This window comes from Osmia bicornis, chromosome 13 (assembly GCF_907164935.1).
Source record: "Osmia bicornis bicornis chromosome 13, iOsmBic2.1, whole genome shotgun sequence".
Lineage (NCBI taxonomy): Eukaryota > Metazoa > Arthropoda > Insecta > Hymenoptera > Megachilidae > Osmia > Osmia bicornis.
In genome coordinates, this window is record NC_060228.1 from 1,819,728 (window position 1) to 1,840,754 (window position 21,027).

At 36.7% G+C, this 21,027-nt stretch overlaps 2 protein-coding genes and 1 long non-coding RNA gene across 17 annotated transcripts; 2 read left to right on the plus strand and 1 right to left on the minus strand.

Moving 5' to 3' along the window:
* Nucleotides 1-87: 87 nt before the first annotated feature.
* On the minus strand, nt 88-8,546 carry LOC114871785 (N6-adenosine-methyltransferase subunit METTL3). Of its 13 annotated transcripts, none has more exons than XM_046288414.1 (9): nt 7,807-8,546; nt 6,303-6,441; nt 4,786-5,729; nt 4,611-4,702; nt 2,257-4,509; nt 1,941-2,184; nt 1,638-1,836; nt 1,063-1,569; nt 88-983 (listed from the first exon to the last, which is right to left on the minus strand). In XM_046288414.1, exons 6-9 carry the CDS (start codon nt 2,098-2,100, stop codon nt 179-181), a joined length of 1,671 nt encoding a protein of 556 aa, XP_046144370.1. In that variant the 5' UTR covers nt 2,101-2,184; nt 2,257-4,509; nt 4,611-4,702; nt 4,786-5,729; nt 6,303-6,441; nt 7,807-8,546; the 3' UTR covers nt 88-178. The 13 variants fall into 13 exon arrangements, with proteins under 13 accessions (XP_046144370.1, XP_046144369.1, XP_046144368.1 ...); XM_046288413.1 differs by having other exon boundaries at nt 7,738-8,546; XM_046288412.1 differs by lacking the exon at nt 7,807-8,546 and adding an exon at nt 6,629-6,764.
* Nucleotides 8,547-8,556: 10 nt separating this feature from the next.
* LOC123988403 lies at nt 8,557-10,188 on the plus strand. The gene is made up of 3 exons (XR_006830012.1): nt 8,557-9,407; nt 9,471-9,625; nt 9,694-10,188. It is a non-coding gene; the product is annotated as an uncharacterized LOC123988403 (long non-coding RNA).
* Nucleotides 10,189-12,430: 2,242 nt separating this feature from the next.
* Nucleotides 12,431-20,986, plus strand: LOC114871780. 3 transcript variants are annotated; one of them, XM_029178140.2, is made up of 3 exons: nt 12,431-12,969; nt 13,061-13,683; nt 13,792-20,986. In XM_029178140.2, the coding sequence occupies exon 3, from the start codon at nt 13,845-13,847 to the stop codon at nt 18,303-18,305; it is 4,461 nt and encodes a 1,486-aa protein (XP_029033973.1). In that variant the 5' UTR covers nt 12,431-12,969; nt 13,061-13,683; nt 13,792-13,844; the 3' UTR covers nt 18,306-20,986. The 3 variants fall into 3 exon arrangements, with proteins under 3 accessions (XP_029033973.1, XP_029033974.1, XP_029033975.1); XM_029178141.2 differs by having other exon boundaries at nt 13,061-13,194; nt 13,312-20,986; XM_029178142.2 differs by having other exon boundaries at nt 13,061-13,183; nt 13,312-20,986.
* The last annotated feature ends 41 nt before the right edge of the window (nt 20,987-21,027 follow it).

The following is a 21,027-nucleotide window of genomic DNA, read 5'->3' on the forward strand; positions in this document are numbered from 1 at the left end:
AATGCAATATATATACACATTTAAATGCAAACTGAGAAATAATTTTTTTAAAGGAATACTTCAAAATATATTGATAAAAACTCAAAATTTGTCTCAAATTTTTATCAAATAGTTTTATTCTCATAACTTATATAATAAAATAATTATTCATTTATCTTACATTAGTTTAAAATGATCATTAAGGTTTACTGGGTTTCATTGAGTTTCCATCTGGATATCGTTTTTTGAAGGCTTTAATGAGCTGAGGATCAATCAGATGAACCCCGTCTACTTGATTTCCCAATGTTATCCAATTAGGTTGAACATTATGCGGTCGGCCAAATAATTCAATCTTTCTCGTTCCTGGGCTCATACGTTCGATAATTCCATAAATTTCATCAGGTTTATGACTAGTTGCACGAACTTCGGCCACAATAACGTCGCTATCCAAACCTCGATTAATTCTTGGATTACCTTTCATACCAACTAAACAATGTTCTTTACCATGATTTAACCAATGACCTGTTCTACCTGTTCTTATTATTCTCTGCAACTGATTCGTTTTTACCCATATGATTTCATCCACTCTCTCGTATCCCCATAATTGCAAACATTCTCTACCAAGTTCCATTGCTCTCCCTGTTACCCACAAAAACAAAAGACCTTCATCCTGAAGTGCAGGTATACCCAACTGTCTCATTTCGTCATCCGACATGGTACCATAGGGTAACTCCATGTGGATATCCCATGGAGGGTCAGCCATTATAACAGCAAATTTACCTAATACAGTCATGTCAAGATATCGTAAATCACACTGTATCCATTGCGGTGGGTACAGAGTCAATTCACTACCTAAAGATCCACCAGGAGTTGGGCAAGTAGTACTATTACCATTCTTACTATCTAGTGTTAAACCTTTAGTCACTGTAGTACTATTTACATTGTCCGTTTCATTCGATTCTTTTGGTTGAGTTGTTGGTCCATCTACTTCATAATGAACATACCTGTGCAATAAAACATTTAAATAAAGAAACTCTGAATACATGTTATCCTAAATGATTATATTCCATTTATGATATGTACTTGCATGTATCCATATGGAAGCAAGTATTAAGAAAACTACAGTCACCCAAAGATTCGTCCGTATGACTTTGAATAATTTTTTTGAAATGGAGTTTCTTGCATTTTTCGGCAAATCCTGGCCCACCATTCAATTTGACACAATCTACTCTTGTGCCATGAGGACAGAATTCCATAACTTGAGCTCCTCCTTGAGATCGAAATCGTTCGGCCAATGATTTTTCTTTAGACGTTTGCTTTGATAATAAATCCAAAATTTGCTCTCCAACCTTTTTATTTTCTTTCTCTCTGATTGTAGGCATCGATATCAGAGACATTATATCTTCAGTATTTTTCTTATCCAATTTGGGCTGTTTTTCTACAGGCATGTAGTCATTTAACTCAGATGCAGATGTTTCTGCGCTCTCTGGATTCTCTGTATCATCCGATTGAGATTGATATGATGATTGTGATTCCATCACCGATAATACTGTATATCCAAAAACACCATTCTCTGTCACTTCTTTGATTCTATAAACATATTTTATTAGTTCTTGCTAACAAAGCAAAATCACATCATATTGCAGAAACTTACTAACTTAACAATATCTTGTGCTGCAAGCTTTTCTAAAATTTTATGGATGTCTGTAGAACATACATCTGCATTAAGATTCTTACGAAGTTGATCTATTAATTCTGCAGATGTGATAGGTAAATTAGGTAAAGACTCATGTAAAATGCATAAAACATCCCTTTCATATTCACTGTGATCTGATCGTTGTGAATGTCCAGCTACATCTAATATAAATCAATTACTATTATTATTATTGCTGTTGTTGTTATTATTATTATTATTATTATTATTATATATCAAATAGCATTTACCAGAACAGTTTACTTACCACTAGCAAGGGATGATTCATTAGTTAAGGTGGATGATATTGGTGTTGCAGAAGTAAGAGTGAATAATTCATGTCTCTCACGTTTTCTCTTCTGCAATTTTTCCCTTAAACTGTTCCTTTTTATTTTAAGAGCTTGAATTTCCTCAAAAGCATCTGACATGTCTTCATAACAAATTTTTTAATGCATAAACATAAGCATATAAAAAATAATTAAAGTAGGTTGATAAAGATCATAATCAAAAACCTATAAATTGAGATATTGTTTTTATAATACCTTTGAACAGTAATTAAAATACTGTAAAATGTTCAAAAATACCTGAATATATGTTTATTCAAAATAATGAAGCAGTTATAATGCATTAGTAACTTTACATTGCAAAAATTAACCTGACCTGATCTAACCTTAACTGATGAAACGAAAACCGGTGACTACAGATACAAAAAGACTGGATATGCCTTTGCTCTGAACATAGACATATGAAATTATGTCTATGGCTATGAAGGGGTCATGATTTTAAGGGTCCCAGATAACCCCATGGGAGATTAGATCTGCATCAGCCCCCTGCGGCTCGGGGGGAGTAGAATACGGCCACGGTAACCCCTGCCTGTCGTAAGAGGCGACTAAAAGAGGAATGTAAAGGAGCGAGCGAGAACTAAAAGTAACGCAAAAGCGTAAGAGAGTAAATGTAACGGGCAAAGCGAAAGAAAGAATGTACTTAAGTAAAAGAGCGATTAGCGTAAGCATAAAGAAGTTTCAAAATTGCGCGGGAGAGTGTTGGCTGTAGTGCCAACCCCCTAGGCGTGTGGCCGACAGTGTTCGTTGGGCAAAAAGGGACGGTAAAGTCCCTAAAGAACGCCACCCGGGTGCAAAAATGCATCCCATTTTTCCGAACCGGGAAAAATATAAATTAAATTAAATTAGATCTGCGTCTTACTTACATACAGAGCACATATTCGATATGACAGTCGCAACTGTCTTACCAGTCCCATTTTTATCACACCTCCACCAATGAGAGACTTGCAACAGTCCGCTTTGGTGCAGTGCGAAATGCTTAAAGCCGAGTATCCACTTGTATCAAACGCCCGTATCGCATTACTATTGCGTATCCTTTTGAAGAGGCACTGCGTATCACAGCGTGCTACGGCTCGGTCAATTTTTCTTCGTTTCTTGAAAGAAACGGTTCGGCAATAGGACTGAGCCATTACAAGTGACAAGTTTCGGTTTGCTGTCTGCTGTTTCTTAATAATTGTAGGAGTCCATCGCTTAGTACTATATAACTTTTATTACATCTGCAAGTTTAAAGAGGAATGTTGGAAATCGGTTTATGACTTAGGGAAATAAAATACAGAAAAAATATGTTATTATACTAGGGGTTTGAGTTGGCTTAATTAATTTATTACTCGAAGAGGTCATAATTTATTACCCATATTTTAAATCCGATACTCAAATTCTAAAGTTCTACCAAAAATATTATACAAGAATGTAACAGTCGAGAAAACAAACGGTGTTTCGTCTCTGGATCGTCTGTTAGACTTGTCAGTGGGGCTGACAACATACGACCCCTGGCCCAGACACTTATCATACCGCGGTTCAAAACTTGTATATATTCGAGCCGCATGCCGGGCGAGCGCTTGCGAGAGCACGGTTCCTCTCGCCGCCACCTAGTGCTCCCCGGCCCCCTACACTAAACGATTGCGACAAGAATTTAGAACACATTTCTGTTTTCAATTCCCGTATTGGGTGAAAATAATCAACGCCTGGGTCCGTAAATAGGGTGTTAGGTCACAGAGAGAAAGAGAAAAGAATGAAATTGAATGTTGTTTAATATTACGTGTATACAGGGTGTCCCGTAACTCCCGCAAACGCATTTATTATTTATGAATAACAAATAATTCCACATTGTTCTTAATTTAAGACGGTGTAACATTTATCGCACGCTTCTCTTGATACCCGCGCTGTACCAAAGCGTTTGTTCACGACCACGACCGAGCGCGGCTGAAAGCCAACGCTCTCGTGGTTCGGCGCGAGCTAAAGGCGCGCTCTGATTGGCCAGTGTTTTTCGTTAATAACTCAAAAACGAAGCTTCAAACGAGATTTTGATAAAGGAAAATGTTGTTCAGAATCACCCCAGCAACCCCCCATTTCCGGGAGTTACAGGAGTTACGGGATATTCTGTATACCTTATACATCATTATATATATTGGTTTTATTACATGAACATTTTAACTTATTAATTTGCGCAAATAACTGCACAATCTGTACTTGAATATGCACCCTTTCGGAAACGTTCAGTTCCCTTAATTTCGCTGCAACAAAATTTCCGAAATGCTGACACTCATCAGCTGATGGATCACACGCGGCCATGAGAATCTGGAATGCCTTTTCCAGGCGTTCATCTTGGTTGTTATGCGGCCATTGCGCAGCAGCTGGTTTTGTTGGGAGGCATGGGGTACTCGTACTCGGGCCCTGTTCTACCTTTACCACCGCTGTATCTTCTCCCATCTCTGTCTCTTCTATTACCTCATCTTTTGCCGCCTCTAGAGTTGTATTTTGTATTTCATCTCCCATCTGAAAATAAATATTATTTCTAATTTGTTGCTAATGAAGTATGCTTAGTATGCTTTTATGAATCGTGGAAAAAATTAAAAAATGATTGAAGGTTTGCGTACCGTACTTGATGTCCTCCTTGATTTATTCCTATTCCAGAGGAATTGTAAACTCTCGAAGGCAAACCATTGACTTTGATATATTTCATCTGTTCCTACAAACAAAAGAACGATAGAAAGTTAAAGTACTAAATATTTCCAATTCTCAATTCATGAATGTATGAAAAAAAGTACTTACCCTTTCCAGTGTCAGCACTTCTTTTCATTTTTATTTTCTCCCTCCTCAAAGCTGCGAGGAGGTATTCCATTTTTCTTTTGCATTGTATTTTTGGTTTTTTAACTTTCTCACTTATTTCCTCCCACGCATCTTCTTTCTTTATCTTATTATAATATTGAGGGTTTTTGGGATCCCACAATACACTTTTCGAACGATAAACTTTAATCAACATCAGAGTTTCCGCCTTAGTAAAATTCATGACAAATCTCTTCCTGTAGTCGAAACGATACTAATATTATTTCGTAGTCATGAGAAATATGTTACTTCTTAATTGTGGTGGGGGTTTCAGTGTAGAAACTTCCTGTATTGGTTAAAATTCGTCGTAGGCGGTCAATTTGGAATTTTTCCGATTGGGTGTCTCTTGCAAACGTGAGGGTACCTTCTAGTCCACGTGGAGGTAACGAACTTGCATGGTACCCAATATTATGGGCTCGGGCGGGCTCGGCAGCAATCGGGCGGGCGTCCGATACACGCGTGCAGTCAGGTAGCGCGACTATTTCGGGTTTGGTTGGGTACAGTCGGGCAGATTCGGACGAGCTCCCGCGGCCCATCTCTTATGTATTGTTAATACTTGCAATAATTATTATGTGGAAAAATAATACAGTAAAAGCTGGATAAGTGCAAGAGAAATTGAGACCCAAACATTGCATACATCCAGCCAAAGCCGGGTATCCACTTGTGTCAAACGCTCGTATCGAATCACCGTTGCGTATCCTTTTGAAGAGGCACGCATTGCATCGCAACGCATCACAACGTGCTACGGCTCGGACCATTTTTCTTCGTTTCTTGAAAGAAACGGTTCGGCAATAGGATTGGGTCACTACAAGCGAGGAATTTCAGTTTGCTGTGTGCTGTTTCTTTATTGTAGGAGTCAATCGCTTAGTACTGTAGAACTTTTATTGGATCTGCAAGTTAAAGGAGGAATTTTGGAAATCTATGTTATTATACCAGGGGTTCGAGTTCACTTAATCCATTTATTACTCGAAGAGGTCATCATTTATTACCCTTGTTGCTTTCATCGGACTGGTACTACAGAGTGATTCTCTCGCTACGCAAGACAAAAGCCATGCCGTACAATGGAACCCCTGCTGTTCCGTTTCTTGTCTTCGTCTCAGCCATAAACACAGACAGAGCAGTTTTGGGTCCGGCGATATGGCCCCTGGGTCTCTTTACCCGCAAAAACAGCAGGGTTCGATTGTGCGGCACGGCTTTTGTCTTGAGTAGCGAGAGAATCACACTGTATCTGCGTATCGTGCAAGTTCGGTACCTCCACGCGGACTAGGAGGTACCCTCGCGTTTGTAAAAGACGCCCAACCAGAAAAATTCCAAATTGACCGCCTACGACGAATTTTAACCGATACAGGAACCATATCATATTTGGTAGCATTTTAATTAGAAAAACATCACAAATATCTTGGTAAAAGTTTTATAAGAAAAAAATGAAAAATAATAAAGTTCAGTCGTTGCATTAGTATTACCTCATAGATATATCCGATCCCAGATCATATTATCCCGTGCCTGAAGTGTCACGTTTTCACTTGACATAGCATTTCGGTTGCTTACCTCCGTATCACAGACCAACAGGCAAACTTTCGATACTCGGCAACGGAAAAGTCTCTGGAAAATTAACATTGTCCTTTTTTAATAATCACAGAGGCGATTATTAACATTAGTCTTGTATGTACAGCGTAGCACCGAAAATAATTGATATGTTTAAATACATTTAGACGATAAAATTTGTCTAAATTAAATTAGATTAAATTCATAAATAATTTCATCGATTTTGAAATGAGTCCAATAATACCGTAAGATTTAAAATAAATTGAAATCCAAGTGACAGCACGAAACTCTATGTCAAGTGCAAACGCATGAACCTTTCCTTCGATGCAACGGCAAAGAACCGACAAAGGGTATAGTCGGGTAAGGTAGGCAAAATGGCCCTTGAATCAAATTAAATTCAGAATGCATCATTCGATAGCATATCAAAAGAAAATATTGTACACCAATTTTCAACCCTTTATTTTAACCAGGGGGGCAGTGAGGGAGGGGGGCAAAAGAAACGCCAAATCGTGCCCCATTTCTCCTATTTAATAATATCCGAAAATTCTGAAAAAATTGTGACACACTACATACACGGTAGCGCATATTAGGGAATTTTTTCAGATTTTTTCATTGCAAATCCTAGTTGTAAAAAATGGAAAACCGAATAAACAATCTGAAGAAACGCGATTTGTTATTGAAAATGTAAGAACACTATTTTTATATTACTGTGGTAATAACATATTAGTATAACTATTACTCTTGAATTTTTTCAGATTTTTTGTTGTGGTGCAACGTAGTTAAAACAATCAAAAACCAATTATTTCGCATGAAAAAGTAACTTCTACTTCGAATTTTTATTTAAGTTAATTCTATTTCGGTAACCTGTATACCAATTGTGTGAATGTGAATCCATTTAAAAGTACTTAATACATATTCTAAAAAAACAGGAAATAAGAATTACTATGTTACACCACAACAAAAAGTCTGAAAAAATTCAAGAGTAATAGTTATACTAATATGTTATTATCACAGTAATATAAAAGTAGTGTTCTTACATTTTCAATAACAAATCGCGTTTCTTCAGATTGTTTGTTCGGTTTTTCATTTTTTACAACTAGGATTTGCAATGAAAAAATCTGAAAAAATTCCCTAATATGCGCTACCGTGTTTGTAGTGTATTACAACTTTTTCAGAATTTTCGGATATTATTAAATAGGAGAAATGGGGCACGATTTGGCGTTTTTTTTGCTCCTCCTCACTGCCCCCCTGGTTAAGATCAAGGGTTGAAAATTGGTGTACACTATTTTCTTTTGATATGCTATCGAATGATGCATTCTGAATTTAATTTGATTCAAGGGCCATTTTACCTACCTTACCCGGCTATACCCTTTTTCGGATGGGTCCGTTGCCTCCGTATCAAATGAACAGCAAGCAGCAAACCGAAACTCTTCGCCTCTAGTCGCCCAGTCCTATGGCCGAACCGTTTCAAGAAACGAAGAAAAATTGACCAAGTCGTAGCACGTAGCACGCTGTGATACTCACCGATGCAAGGCGTGCCTCTTCAAACGGATACGCAACGGTGATCGAATACGTTAGTAACGTACAACGCTGGAAATTTCTATTCCCACTGCGCAAGACAAGAAACGAGAGAGAGAGAAAAAGGACTAGATAGTCGCGCATAGAGAAGGACTGAGCGTCAGAGGGCGGTATTCACAGTCACAACTTATTTCTAAGCTGGTCTTAAGCATAAGCTTAAGGTATCCGTCAGATTCACAGTCGCCGAATAAGCAACGCCTTAAGCATCAGCTTAGGAAAGTAAATGCTTATCGCTGTAGATTCACAGTCGATTCTTAAGAAAGTCTTAAGTTCTTATGGATACATCGTCGAATAAGTCCGCCTTATTTGTAGAAAACGAGTTCTTGTTTGGCTTCATTGAGGATATGTTTTTGAGTCGACGATATGCAGGACTTGGAACATTCCTAACAAACGAACGGTTCGCCCATTTTTATGTGTTATATATCGTTAAATTCGTCTTTTTGAGCATATTATTGAGGCGTTTGTCTTTTTTTGCGGAAATTCCTTCCTTTTTTTTTAAATTTGATGTGAACTTTCGAAAAAAAAGGAAGGTTAAGTATGTTTCTGATGCATTTATGAACAGAAACAAATGACTATCGGTACATTCATACTTACATGATATGGGTAGATTCAATCATCTAAGTTTGATATGTTTTAATTTTTTACAGAATCGAAAGATATTACTACTGATTCTGAAATATTGCCGGCCGGGATTAGATGTGCCATGACCCAACCTAACCTATAGTCTAAAAAGACTGCTGTCATTTGTTTCTGTTCATAAATGTATCAAAAACATACTTAACCATACTTTTTTCTGGAAAGTTTACAGCAAATTTTACATAAAAAAACGAATTTCCGCAAACAATGACATAGAAATTAGTAAGGTACTCAACAAGACGAATCCAACAATATATTATAACACGTCAAAATCGGTGAACCGTCCGTTTGCTAGGAATATACCCTTTGCGAATATGTGCAGGTATGTCATTAACTTATTTATTTTACCTAATATTCATTGAAATGAACCGTATTAATATAAATGCAAGCTGTCGTGGGTTTTCGCATAGAGTTTCTGGATATCGTTCTAGAGTGGCCTGGCAGTGCACATGGTAGTTGAATTTTCCGTACATCCCGATTACATAAACATGCGATATGTGACAGGAGAATTAGGCCAGTATTCAGAGTCGCAACTTATTTCTAAGCTGGTCTTAAGCATATGCTTAAGACATCGGTTAGATTCACAGTCGCCGAATAAGCAACGTTTTAAGCATCAGCTTAAGCATTTGCTTAGGAAAGTAAATGCTTATCGCTGTAGATTCACAGTCGATGCTTAAGAAAGTCTTAAGCTCTTATGAATTCATAGTCGAATAAGTCCGCCTTATTTGTAGAAAACGAGTTCTTATTTGGCTTCATTGAGGTTGTGTTTTTAAGTCGACGATATTGAGGATTTAAGCACGCGTTTGAAGGTATTATTGTGCAGTGTTGAACAATTTATTTTGATTAATTGTGGTAAATTATTTTTAAAAAAGTACAAAATGGAGTTGGATTTTGCGGATATCGAGGACATTGATCATAATTTGTATATATATCCACGAATATCGAGACGGGAGTGACCCGTTTGATTGTTTTGTCTGCCTTTTCTCATGACACCCCTGCGGAATCCACAGTCTAAAGAAGAAATAAGGTAATACTGATACTGTTTAGTCGATTGATTGATGCACAAATTAACATTGAATTATTCGATCGACACAGGTACAAGGAAATCCAGATCAGGACCCGACAGATAGTAGAAAGAACGTTCGGTGTTTGGAAGCGCCGTTTTCCATGTCTTACAAGGGGTTTAACAACGAAGTTCTTATTGTAGAAGAAGATGAAATTGAAAACCAAAATGAAGATGGAAAAGAATTATTAGGAAACGTGGAAAATGTTAATGGCATTGATGGAGTTACTACGCGCGAAGCACTCATTGTCCTATGTTTCATTGAGTAATTGTGTCAAACGAAATGTAATAAGGGGTTTTTTATGCCACAAGGCTTTTTCCCCTTAATGTGTCTATCGAGCCAATAAATAATCATTATTCTTTCGGCTCAAATTGTTTTAATTTATTGATTAAAATACCCTCATCCTCAGTCATATCACAACCTATACCTTGAACCACAGGATTTTTGCAATATCTTTTATACATATATACATGTACTGCTGATTTATTAATGATCTTCAATAATCGATAAGTTTGCTACAACTACTTTTAATTCATTTTTAATGATTTAAAATTCTCAGTTTTATTATAAATATTTAAAAATTTAATTTTATATATTGTTTAGGATTCATAATCAATACAAAGAATTACATTTAATTTTTTTTTTTTAATAATTTCAGTCGAAAGTTTAATTTTGTGTTCGTATTTCAGAATGAAACTTTAAATATAAGAGATTTTTCGAACGTATGTGATAACATTAATAATAAAACTGTTATTTTTTCAATTGAATTGATTTTTTCTTAATAAATTTGGCTCTGTCTATCGCTCGCTCAATTATTTGAATTAATTCAAGCGATAGCGTTAAAATTCAATTCAAAAAGCGCATCACTAATAAATAATGCTACATTTTCAAGAATCATTTTGATTAGTTGTTACAGTAGAGAATCGACGGAAATAGCCGAACGTCAAACAAGCATTGCTCAAGCATTGACTTAACTAAGCAAAGCTTAAGCATCGCTTCCTTAATTAAGTCGACCTTATTCGCTGACTGTGAATACATATCGACTTAAGCATTGCTTATTTGAATAAGACGATCTTACAAGGGGAGGACACGGTTAGGGAATCATGGATTTTGACAAGCTTGGGCGTAGTGAATCTATATCGAAAATATGCGAACACGTGTCCGAGCGTTCTATCGAATAGGCCCTAATAACAGAGATATTAGCCTTTAAAGTTTATAACATTACATATTACTTGATATCTATCTTAACTGAATACAGTATAGGCTCGTTATAAGCTAAAAAGATCTGTACGCTATTTGCAAAGAAACCATACCCCTCGAGTATACCCCTAGAGACGCCACGAAGCTCGCTCGCCAAGTAGCGTAACATGATCTGGGATCAGACATCGGTGAGGCAACACTAATGCAACAACCTAACTTTGTTATTTTTCATTTTTTTTTGTATAAAACTTCTTCCAGTATATTTCTGACGTTTCTCTCATTAAAATGATACCAAACACGATATAATTCGGACCATATTTACTTGAAACAACTTATTATGTATCATTATCATTTCTATTAAATTAGAAAAAAGTTTTATCTCAAGTATCTGTTCAATCAGCTACAGTATGATAGTTTCATTTTATTAATAAGACTACTAATAAAATCTAATCTATATAATCTATATAATGTATATAAAATCTATATAATTTAATAAAAACTGGTTATTGTGATACTGTAGCTAATTGATCAGATACTTGAGATAAAACTTTTTTCTAATTTAATAGAAATTATAATGATACATAATAAGTTATTTCAAGTAAATATGGTCCGAATTATATCGTGTTTGGTACCATTTTAATGAGAAAAATATCAGAAAGATCATGGAAACAGTTTTATAAAAAAAAAAGGAAAAATAACAAAATTAGGTTGTTGCATTAGTGTTGCCTCACCGATATAGAGCGGTTTGTTTTCGCTCCGTCCTCTTTTTCACTCGCTGTCCTTTTCTACGTTCGAAGCAGTCGGCAAATATCAAACAATGGTGGAACTACACTTTATAAACAAAAGTCCAGTCCCGAGCGTTTTGCTTATAACAAGTCTACAGCACAGCTCCGGTGCCTCGTAATGTTGCGGTCCCGGGATCGATCCTACGTATTTGAAATTCTTTTTTTCACTGCTTTTAATTTTATTATTTATAATTATTTCATGTTCTATGAATGTTGAAAATGAATTTAACACACAAACTGGTTTATTCTTTAAATATATTCATTTACCACTTTAGTCCATACACTAAACTACTCGCTACTCGACTAAACTACTAGCGGTGTCTGAACCAGCTTATGAGCGCTGTTTTCATCCGTTCGGTTAGTTTGTGAGCGCTCACATGAAAATGATTACAGTCGTCCACTTTGGATGTTGTAAGCGAAAATGGAAGAAAAGAAAAAATTAATCTGTGAAATATTTGCGCAAGCATTAATTTTATTGGATTTGCTTGAAGATGAAAAATATCGAAATTTTTCATTAGAAAAGTTGGAAGAAATGTGTATATTTCTGGCTCGCCCTAAACCTAAAACAATACCTCGATTAAAAAATTTTGTAGAAGAAATTATTCCAAATTACAATAATAAACAATTTAAAGAAGTATTTTCTTTATAGTAAATTAATTACATTAAGGAAAATAAATTTTATTAAGTTATACAAACATATTAGAGAAAACTATTTGGTACATATAGCTTTCTCTGTGTTTGTATAATTTCTAGATTCTATTTTATTTATTATTGCTTATTACGTTATTGTTTCTGAATGTTGTAGCCTCACTGAAACTGTATTTGACGCCATCTTTATGATTATAAATTTTCTTACAGCTTTCGCTTTGGAAAGAAAGCGTTTGTTAGCGTCTACGCTTTCGCCGCCCTACCTGGATGGAATAAGCATTCGTGAGCACAAGTTATCCGTAAGCGCTTATAGCGCCAAAGCGATAACGTCATAACTTGTGCTCACGAATTCAGCGCGTGAGCGTCCAAAGCGATCGCAGCCCCAGAGTTCTGCGAGATACGTAGGTGTGTAGAACACGAGGCAACGAGCTGCGAGACAAAGCGTTGAATTTAAAAAGTAACAGTATTAGCGACTTGCGAAAACGTACAAGTTCATGTTTCGCGGTAGTTTAAACAATCATATTGTTAAAGACTGGAACAAACAGATTAATCGGTATTTGTGTTAGTGTAATATAGTTTAGTATAGATAAAATAATATATTCAGCTTTACTTTCTCTTTTCTTTAATATACGGACTATTTTCATTTACTCTCCTTATCATTATACGCTAGTTTGGTGAGTTTAAAATGAATGTTAACAGAAAATAATTTTCATATAATGAAGGGATGAATCAAGAATGAAAATTTGTAAAATTTTCTGCCCACAGGGTATATATTCTCGGGTTTCCGACCGGTGTTGAGTGCATGCGCATTACTATAGACTATAAAGTACATGTATAACTGAAACACAGTCATATGCGCAAAAACGAGCGAATACTCGTCATCTAATTGTAAGTAGTAAGTAAGTACGGTCTGCAGAAAAAAAAGACAAAACAAATCCGCAACAATTAGTTATTCACTCTCTATTTAAAAATTTGTCGTTGGCTGATGTCTCAAGAGCTTTTTAAACGCATTTCAGCTTGGATAGGTAAAAACCTAGAAATTTTATAAAGATATACGGTGCACATAGTACAAAAAGTTAAACAATAATACGCCAAATACAAGTTTGCTTGTCATTGTAATCTGCACAGATTGCGAAGTTAAATAAAATAGCTTCATTACCATGACGTGTATAACAATGTTACAAAAAATAGTATCATAGAATTCAATAGGATAATTCCTAGAAAATTGCTAGTCTACAGAAGGCTGAATCGTGTTAGCTATTTAGATATAAAAAGTAAGCTAAATTTTTACAAGGAAAGAACAACAATTGATTAAAAGAGAGCGCTGAACGAAGCAACTAAATTGGTTTACTATTTCAACCACCATAACTAAATCAACAAATTTTAGGGTAAACATTGTGTCTTGGAGACTTTATTTACCGATATATAAAAATTTGTTCTCTTGCGACTTTTCAAAAAACAAAACATCTTAAATTAAGAATATTGATTCTTTATAGGGGGGATATTATTGCATGTAGGAAGTTTTAATAGTCAGCAGGTAAGACAGAATATGGTGTCTTCTTCGACTCATTCCTCTGATGAGGAGTACTATGAAGCTAGTAATAATATCAGTAAGGATGAGAGATCTTCTATATCTTGCGAAAGTGATTCTGACCTGGAGTCTATTCCTACTGTGTCACATTTTAAGCAGCATATCTGGAAACGTAGTCAGCATATAGAAGGTGATAATATTGGGCAAAGAAATCTTGATCAAAACAAAGAAGGAATAAGAAAAATATTTAACCAAGATAAAAAACAATACATAAAGGAAAAGTTAGAAGATGATAACTTAGTACACTCAGGTAAACTTTCTTGCGGTAGCATATATATCAAAATACATGGTTCAGGAAGTTTGTTAACTTCTAACCAAGATAATTTTGTTGCGAGAATAAGAGTTCACAACCAAGAAAGGTTAGATTTTACTAAACCTTTCATCGATGTTAAGAGAAAACTTTCTGAAAAGCTTGTAATAACTGAAGTTCTAAAAGATGAATTATTAGATAAAAGAAATGAAATTTATTCTAATTTTAAGAAATTCTTGCTAGATAGAAGCAATAAAACTGCAGATAATCTTGAATGTGCAGAAGATCTTTTACAATTTTCTATCATACTAGGAAAATATAAGAAACTAAAAGATTTAGATACTTCAATATTAATTAATATAATTAACAATAACTACATCTCAACTGAATTTAAAGATGTTGCTCAAGGCTTGTTAAATATAGAAACAGCTTTGCACGGGAGAAACAAGAATTTTCCTAGATTCAATGATTCTGCTCAGCCCAGCATAAAGAATTTATTAGGAGAATTACAAAAAATTTGTAACGAGTTAATAGAGTGTCACAGAAAGTCCTTATGTGATAAATATTCTTCCTATGGTTCCCAATTAGCCTATTTAATAATTTCCAATATAGATGCACTGACTAAACAACAAGCACTTCTTATAAGTAACAAAGATATAAATTTATTTTCTGACCTTGCTAATGCAATGAATGAGCAACTTTTCTCAGAATTTTTAGATAATTTGCAGGATTCTTTATTTAGAAAGGTAAATGAAATAAGGATGTACAATTCGCTGAAGGATTTTGCACCTTTAAGTCATCCTATTTATTTTTATCTTTGTAAGAGCTTTCAAGAGTTAATTTTAGAGATTAGTGGTAAAACAGATATTTCTGTTAATGATTTGCTTAAAAAAAATGAACAGGGGAAATGGGACTTGATAAAAACTATAAATTGGCCATCAACTTTCTCTCTAAACCACTCTCTTCAGCAGCAATATCGCTTCATCTTTAAGCTAATGAAACATTTTAAGCCTGGTTATTATTCTAGCGAGAAAAATTTTGAATACAAATTTAAGTTATTACAAAATTTTGATGATAAAACATTATGGCAACGTACTAAGAGCTTATTTATTAGCAGTAATGCGCCGCTATTCATATCTCAGGAGCGTTTAGTATGGGTATATATTCTTGACGACGCAATTGCTAATTTACTTTCCAAAGAAGAATTAAAGTCATTTGAACCTCTCATACAAGGCTATACGAATTTTGTTAAAAACACAGAAGGTGATCACTATGAGTCATTTCGAATAGCAACACACAATGTTATAAGATTTATAGCACAAACAAGTCCTTATCTCTCAAAGGGGGTTTCAGAAACTATTTTAACAAAACAAATAGAATCTATTAAACAGGCATTTTCAGCTAAGCAGTCTAATAATTTTAGAGACTTAGTAGATGTGTATAATGAATATTGGAAGAATAGACAATCTATTTTAGAAAAAATTCCTGATAAATTTCCTTATGGGAAGTTCAGGGAAAACATGGAAAAAATATGTCAAACACTACTTGATATTGCAAGTACTGCACTTGATAAAAAAGCAAAATCACAAGGATTCATTAAGTACTTTAGATCGTTTAATGAATTTTTGGAAGATTTAAATGACATAGAGTTTAGTTGGTTTATTAAAAAAGATGACATTAATAATAGCTTTACTGAAGTAGAGTTAGTCAATGCAGATAAAGATTCATATAAAGTTTTAAATCCTGAAAATTTCATTACAAATTGTCAAAAGATCCCTAATCATTACATTATTGAAATCACTCAAAATCTATTAAATAGAGTAAGTGATTTACTTAGGCAAAAGAAATGGTCTGATGACGATAATTTAAGTGCGGCAAGTGAGTTACTATCAGCAATTAAGAAATCTTTTCTTTATCTCAAGGAACAACCTAATTACAGGTCTTTCTATACATTCGAACAAGAAAGTACAGAGCCGTTTACTTCTGCGGTAGAGAATAGCAGCTCTTATGAGGATTTTAAAAAACGAATTGGTATTATAGGGGAATCTTTTTGGTATTTAAGAAAACAAGATGAGATTGATATAGAAAAAGCTTTAATTCTATACAGAAAAGACAACGATAATAGCACAGAGGAGATACTAAAAACCTGCTATAACGGATACTTAGAAAAATTTAAGTTTTATATAGACGAAACTGTAAATAAGAGCTTTGAAAAAAAAATTAAATTTATTACTGAAGAAGTCAAGAAGCAGTCAAATCAAATTAAAATTAATGAATGGAACTCAAAATTCAAGAGAGAAACTCTACCAGAACTTCTTGCTGGGCTAGCTGCTGTGTGGTCCATACAAGAATCAATAGATATTGCAAGTACAGGAAAAAGCTTAAAGCCGCATTGCATTCAAATATTAAGCATTTTGCGTTTGTTAAGTGTTGATAAAGACTCTAAAGGTGTTGATAAGCATCTTGCACAAGTCTTAACAGGGCAAGGGAAATCGCTTGTATTAGGGTTACTATCTTCACTATTAGCATTGACGGGTCATAAGGTCAGGACTGTTTGTTACAGTGAATATTTAGCAACTCGAGATCAACAAGATTTTGACAGCTTTTTTAAGGATTTTGGTATTCGTGATAAAATAACTTATGGTACATTTGAGGAGATGGCAAATGAAGTGATAATGCCTGAGGTAAATGGCAAGAAGCAAGGTTTAAGAGAATTAGTTGAAGGTTGTATTTTAAATCACAGCGCGGAACAAACTGGTCAGATAAAACAAGGGGATGTCAGTAACAGTATTTTATTAATAGACGAAGTAGACGTTTTCTTTTCTGATCAATTCTATGGGAATACTTATGGTGCATGTAACACTATACCTATTCCAGGACTAGATAGTATTCAGGAAAAAATATGGGAAATGGCCAGCAAAAGTTATGAAAAAAGTACTATTTTGATAGAGCTGGGAGAATTTATTAATAAAAAGATAGGAGAAAGAAACCAAAATTTTAAAGAATTTAATAAATTTTTGTTTAAACCTAAAACATACTATCTTTTGAGAGAAAACGAAGATAATGTGGTTATTAGAAAGGAATATAAAAATAAATCCCTCTACGAAGAGCATCTCGAAAAAATGGTCAATTGTGCAATAGATGTTGCAAATGGAAGTGATAAAGATTGGTACATTAATAAGTATAAAATTAATGATGATGGAATCATAAGCTACAGAAAAGACAATGGAATTTATTCCATTTACACTTACTCTGGTTACTATAACATATTTAATTATTTTAGATTAAAGAAAAAAGACTTTGATAGTAAAAATTACGGTTATTTCAATATAAGCTGTGGCAAAGTGTCTTATGCAAAATTGCCTAAGGAATATCCTCTTATCTTAGGAGTAAGTGGTACCTTAACTGCGTTAGATGCTTATGAGAAAAAAGCGGTAGAAGAATCTTATAACATCAGTAAGAAATCTATAATGCCATCTTTTTTTGGTGACTCCCATTTAAACTTTGATTCGAGCCGAAATTTTATATCTCAAGATTCAGAAGAAGAATGGCTTAACAAAATTTTCAATCATACAAATTCCAATATTAGCTCAGGACGATCAGTATTAATATTTTTTGATACACATGTTGAAATAGACAAATTTAAAGAAAAATTCCTCGGTAAATTTGATCGTTTACATACATTAACAGAAAATACGAAAGGGCTGGACAAAGAGAAGTACATTGATGAGGCAGGCATTACAAAAACAATAACATTAGCAACAAGAGGTATGGGTCGTGGTGTTGATTTCAAGTCTAGTGTTGCTGTAGAAAAGAGTGGCGGAGTGCATGTTATACAGACATTCTTTTCACTTGATATAAAAGAGGAAACACAGATTAAGGGAAGAACTGCACGTAAGGATAATAAGGGTAGTTATGAGTTAATACTCTGTAAAGAACATTTGATAAATGCTAGATTTCTGAAAGGAGAAGAAGCTGCTGTAAATTATGATAGTTTGAGTAAATCCAGAGAACAAAAAATAGAAAAGAAAGGCTCAAATAATGAAGAGAGAATTAAAAAATCAGAAAGTAACCATAATACAACGATGGATTTTTTAGAATCTTTTTTTCAAAAAGAATGTAGCACTAATATAGTGCAGCCATCTGTGGAACCAGCAGTAAGTAGATAACAGAATAGATAGGAGTTACATATGTTTGTTAGGGATAATATTATAATATATAAAAATGAAAGAGTAAAGTAATGTACAGGAAATTTCTATTGCCACTGCGCAAGACAAGAAGAGAGAGAGAGAGAGGCTACCCCAGCGATAAATTATAAGCGACGACATCCGGAGCAGCGGCTCCGCGATTTGCGTGCGTTCTCTCCCAAACCTAGCGTAACGACTGAGTCGGCAAAACGCAACTCATGTCTCCGCCGCGAATTACCGTTACATTGGCACCCGAACAGGGACTGCGATTTAGGGAATAGTGCATGCACAAAGTCGGGTGGGTGTACAATCTGAAAATGGCCGAACTAATCAGCTTTACAACCGAGCGAAGCCTCGATCCCACCGGGACCATCGACGAGCTGCGAGCCAGGATCGTAGGTCATCTTCGCACCAGCTACTCACCATCGAAGGTCCTGGGGCCAGACCAGCCCAGGCCCCGCTAGCAGACCTGGCATTCCTGGACCTGCTCCGCAAAAGCTTGGAGAACCGCCAGGAGTACTTGCCGCACCAGCAGCCAGCGGAGCTGCTGGACCAGATCCTGCAGCGATCTGGTGAGCCCGGCCGGGCTTACATAACGTAACTACCCCTGCCGGACCGGGACGAGAAATGACGCACTGGTCGACCCACGAGGCGCCGTCCGACCAGCCCCACCGCAGACGCCACCAGTCGACCAGTAGAAGACGCCGGACGGATCTACGTCGACCTCGAGGTTCAAGGATACCGAGGTCAGGCCCCCGTAGACACTGGAGCTACACGCTCCTACCTCCGGAGCGACCTAGTCGAGTACTGCCGCTGTCACGGCGACTCCTGGGACCAGGAGCCACTATCGATGTACAGCAGCTGCGCCACCAATACGCCGTGGTACTCACGATGAGCCACGTGATGCTTCTAGGCGGCGACGTCTTGGGTCGCCTAGGGACCACGATCCAAATCGGGTTCCACCAATGGAGATCTGCCAGCGGCCACTGGAGTCGTCTGGACCAGCCCGCCTTACACCCGAATAGCAAAGGGAACTACAACGACTATTGGACGAGGAATTCCTCCGGTTGGACCGGCTGCCGCAGACGACCAACTAGACCAATCACCGTATTTGACTTAAGAAGGGGGTCGAACCAGTGAAGCACCGCTATACGTCACGGAACCCGGCCATGCAGGCCATCATAGACGCCGAGGTCGACCGCATGCTGGCCGCCGGAATCATCGAGCCATCTCAGAGCCCGTGGAGCTCACCCGTTGTCCTGGTCCGGAAGAAAGACGGAAAGTACCGTTTCTCCATTGACTTTCAGCAAGTCAACACACGGACCGAGAAAGACGCTTTACCTGCTGCCGCAGGTACAGGCCACGCGGTAGAAGCTACGGGAGGCCAGGTTCATCTCGACCATCGACTTCGCCAACTGGTATTGGCGGGTACCACTCGACCCCGAGTGTTGGCCGCTCACCGCCTTCACCTATCCGGACTGGGACCTCTTCCAGTTCACGGTAATGCCGTTTGGGCTGCAATCTGCACCAGCCACGTTCCAACGGCTACTAGACGAAGTCATTGGACCACGCCTGGCACCGAGGGGTTGAGAAAACGAACTTTCTCAAGGACAATTTTAGCCGTTGAGGTAATCTGTGTGAGCACTGTGCTTAGCAACATGGCGGAAAATTAAGAACTTAAACAAATTCGTGCAAAACTTGAAAGGCAAAAACAAAGGCGTCAGGAGGAAAGAGCGAAGTACGAACAGCGAGTTAGTGAGATGGAGACGGAAATGCGAATCCAGTAGGAAATTCGGTTTTCACAACCGTTTACCGGGCAATCTAAGCCCGCGACGGGAGTCTTTACGTCAACAGGGGCGCCAAGAGCGGACACCGGTAAATCTATGCAGCAGGGACAACGCGTCAAGAAGAGTAACAAAGCGAGCGAGAAGTCAACTGTTAGATATAGTAACGCGGTCAAATGTTTCAACTGCGGCGGGTTAGGACACCTTTCCCGTGATTGTAAAAATGAAAAGCGAGTAATAAGCTATTACCTATGTAAGCGTCCGGGACACATGACGTCACGATGTGCAAATTATAAACCAAGCGGAAGCCGATATCGCTATGGTGTGAACTTCTGTTCGACACTTGACGATGACGGTTGCTACAGTGAAGACGGTAGTGTTAGTTACATCTGTGTAGGAAAAATTCTATGTATTGTAGGAAAGTTTTTAATTAATATCTCGGAAACTAATAGGAAACCGAAGATACCACTTTATATTTGGGGTCCCCTCCCCCCCTCCTCCTCAAAATTTCATCTTGATCGGCGACCGGTCGTATTCGGAACTTCATCCATTCGGTTTAATACTTCGTGACTTTTCAACGGTTCGCGACCGCCACTTTTCTCAAGGTCAAGGTTATTCAGGGTCATGACCTTGACAACATATGTCAAGGTCAAGGTCATTGGCGACTGGGGTCTTTTTGTGCATAATTACCAACAATTTTTCGTGTCATCAATAATTACGAAATAAAACGCCTGTCACACTTTAATGCGGACATCCTGTATATGTACAGAAATGCTTCTTTGTTCGGTTCTATGTTGATACGTTATCTATTGGCCATAGATAAAATAGATAAGCACTATCACCTATAACTGAACAGTAATTAAAGATTAAACAGTCTAATCCTTGTTTCTAATTTCCTCTTAATAAAAATATATCCAACT

Coding starts and splice junctions, on each gene's coding strand:
- LOC114871780 (XM_029178140.2), top strand. CDS start 13,845: ATGGTGTCTTCTTCGACTCATTCCTCTGATGAGGAGTACTATGAAGCT.
- LOC114871785 (XM_046288418.1), bottom strand. CDS start 2,100: ATGTCAGATGCTTTTGAGGAAATTCAAGCTCTTAAAATAAAAAGGAAC. Junction 1,570..1,637: donor GCAGCACAAGATATTGTTAA/GTTAGTAAGTTT, acceptor ATATGTTTATAG/AATCAAAGAAGTGACAGAGA. Junction 984..1,062: donor TTCCATATGGATACATGCAA/GTACATATCATA, acceptor TTTATTGCACAG/GTATGTTCATTATGAAGTAG.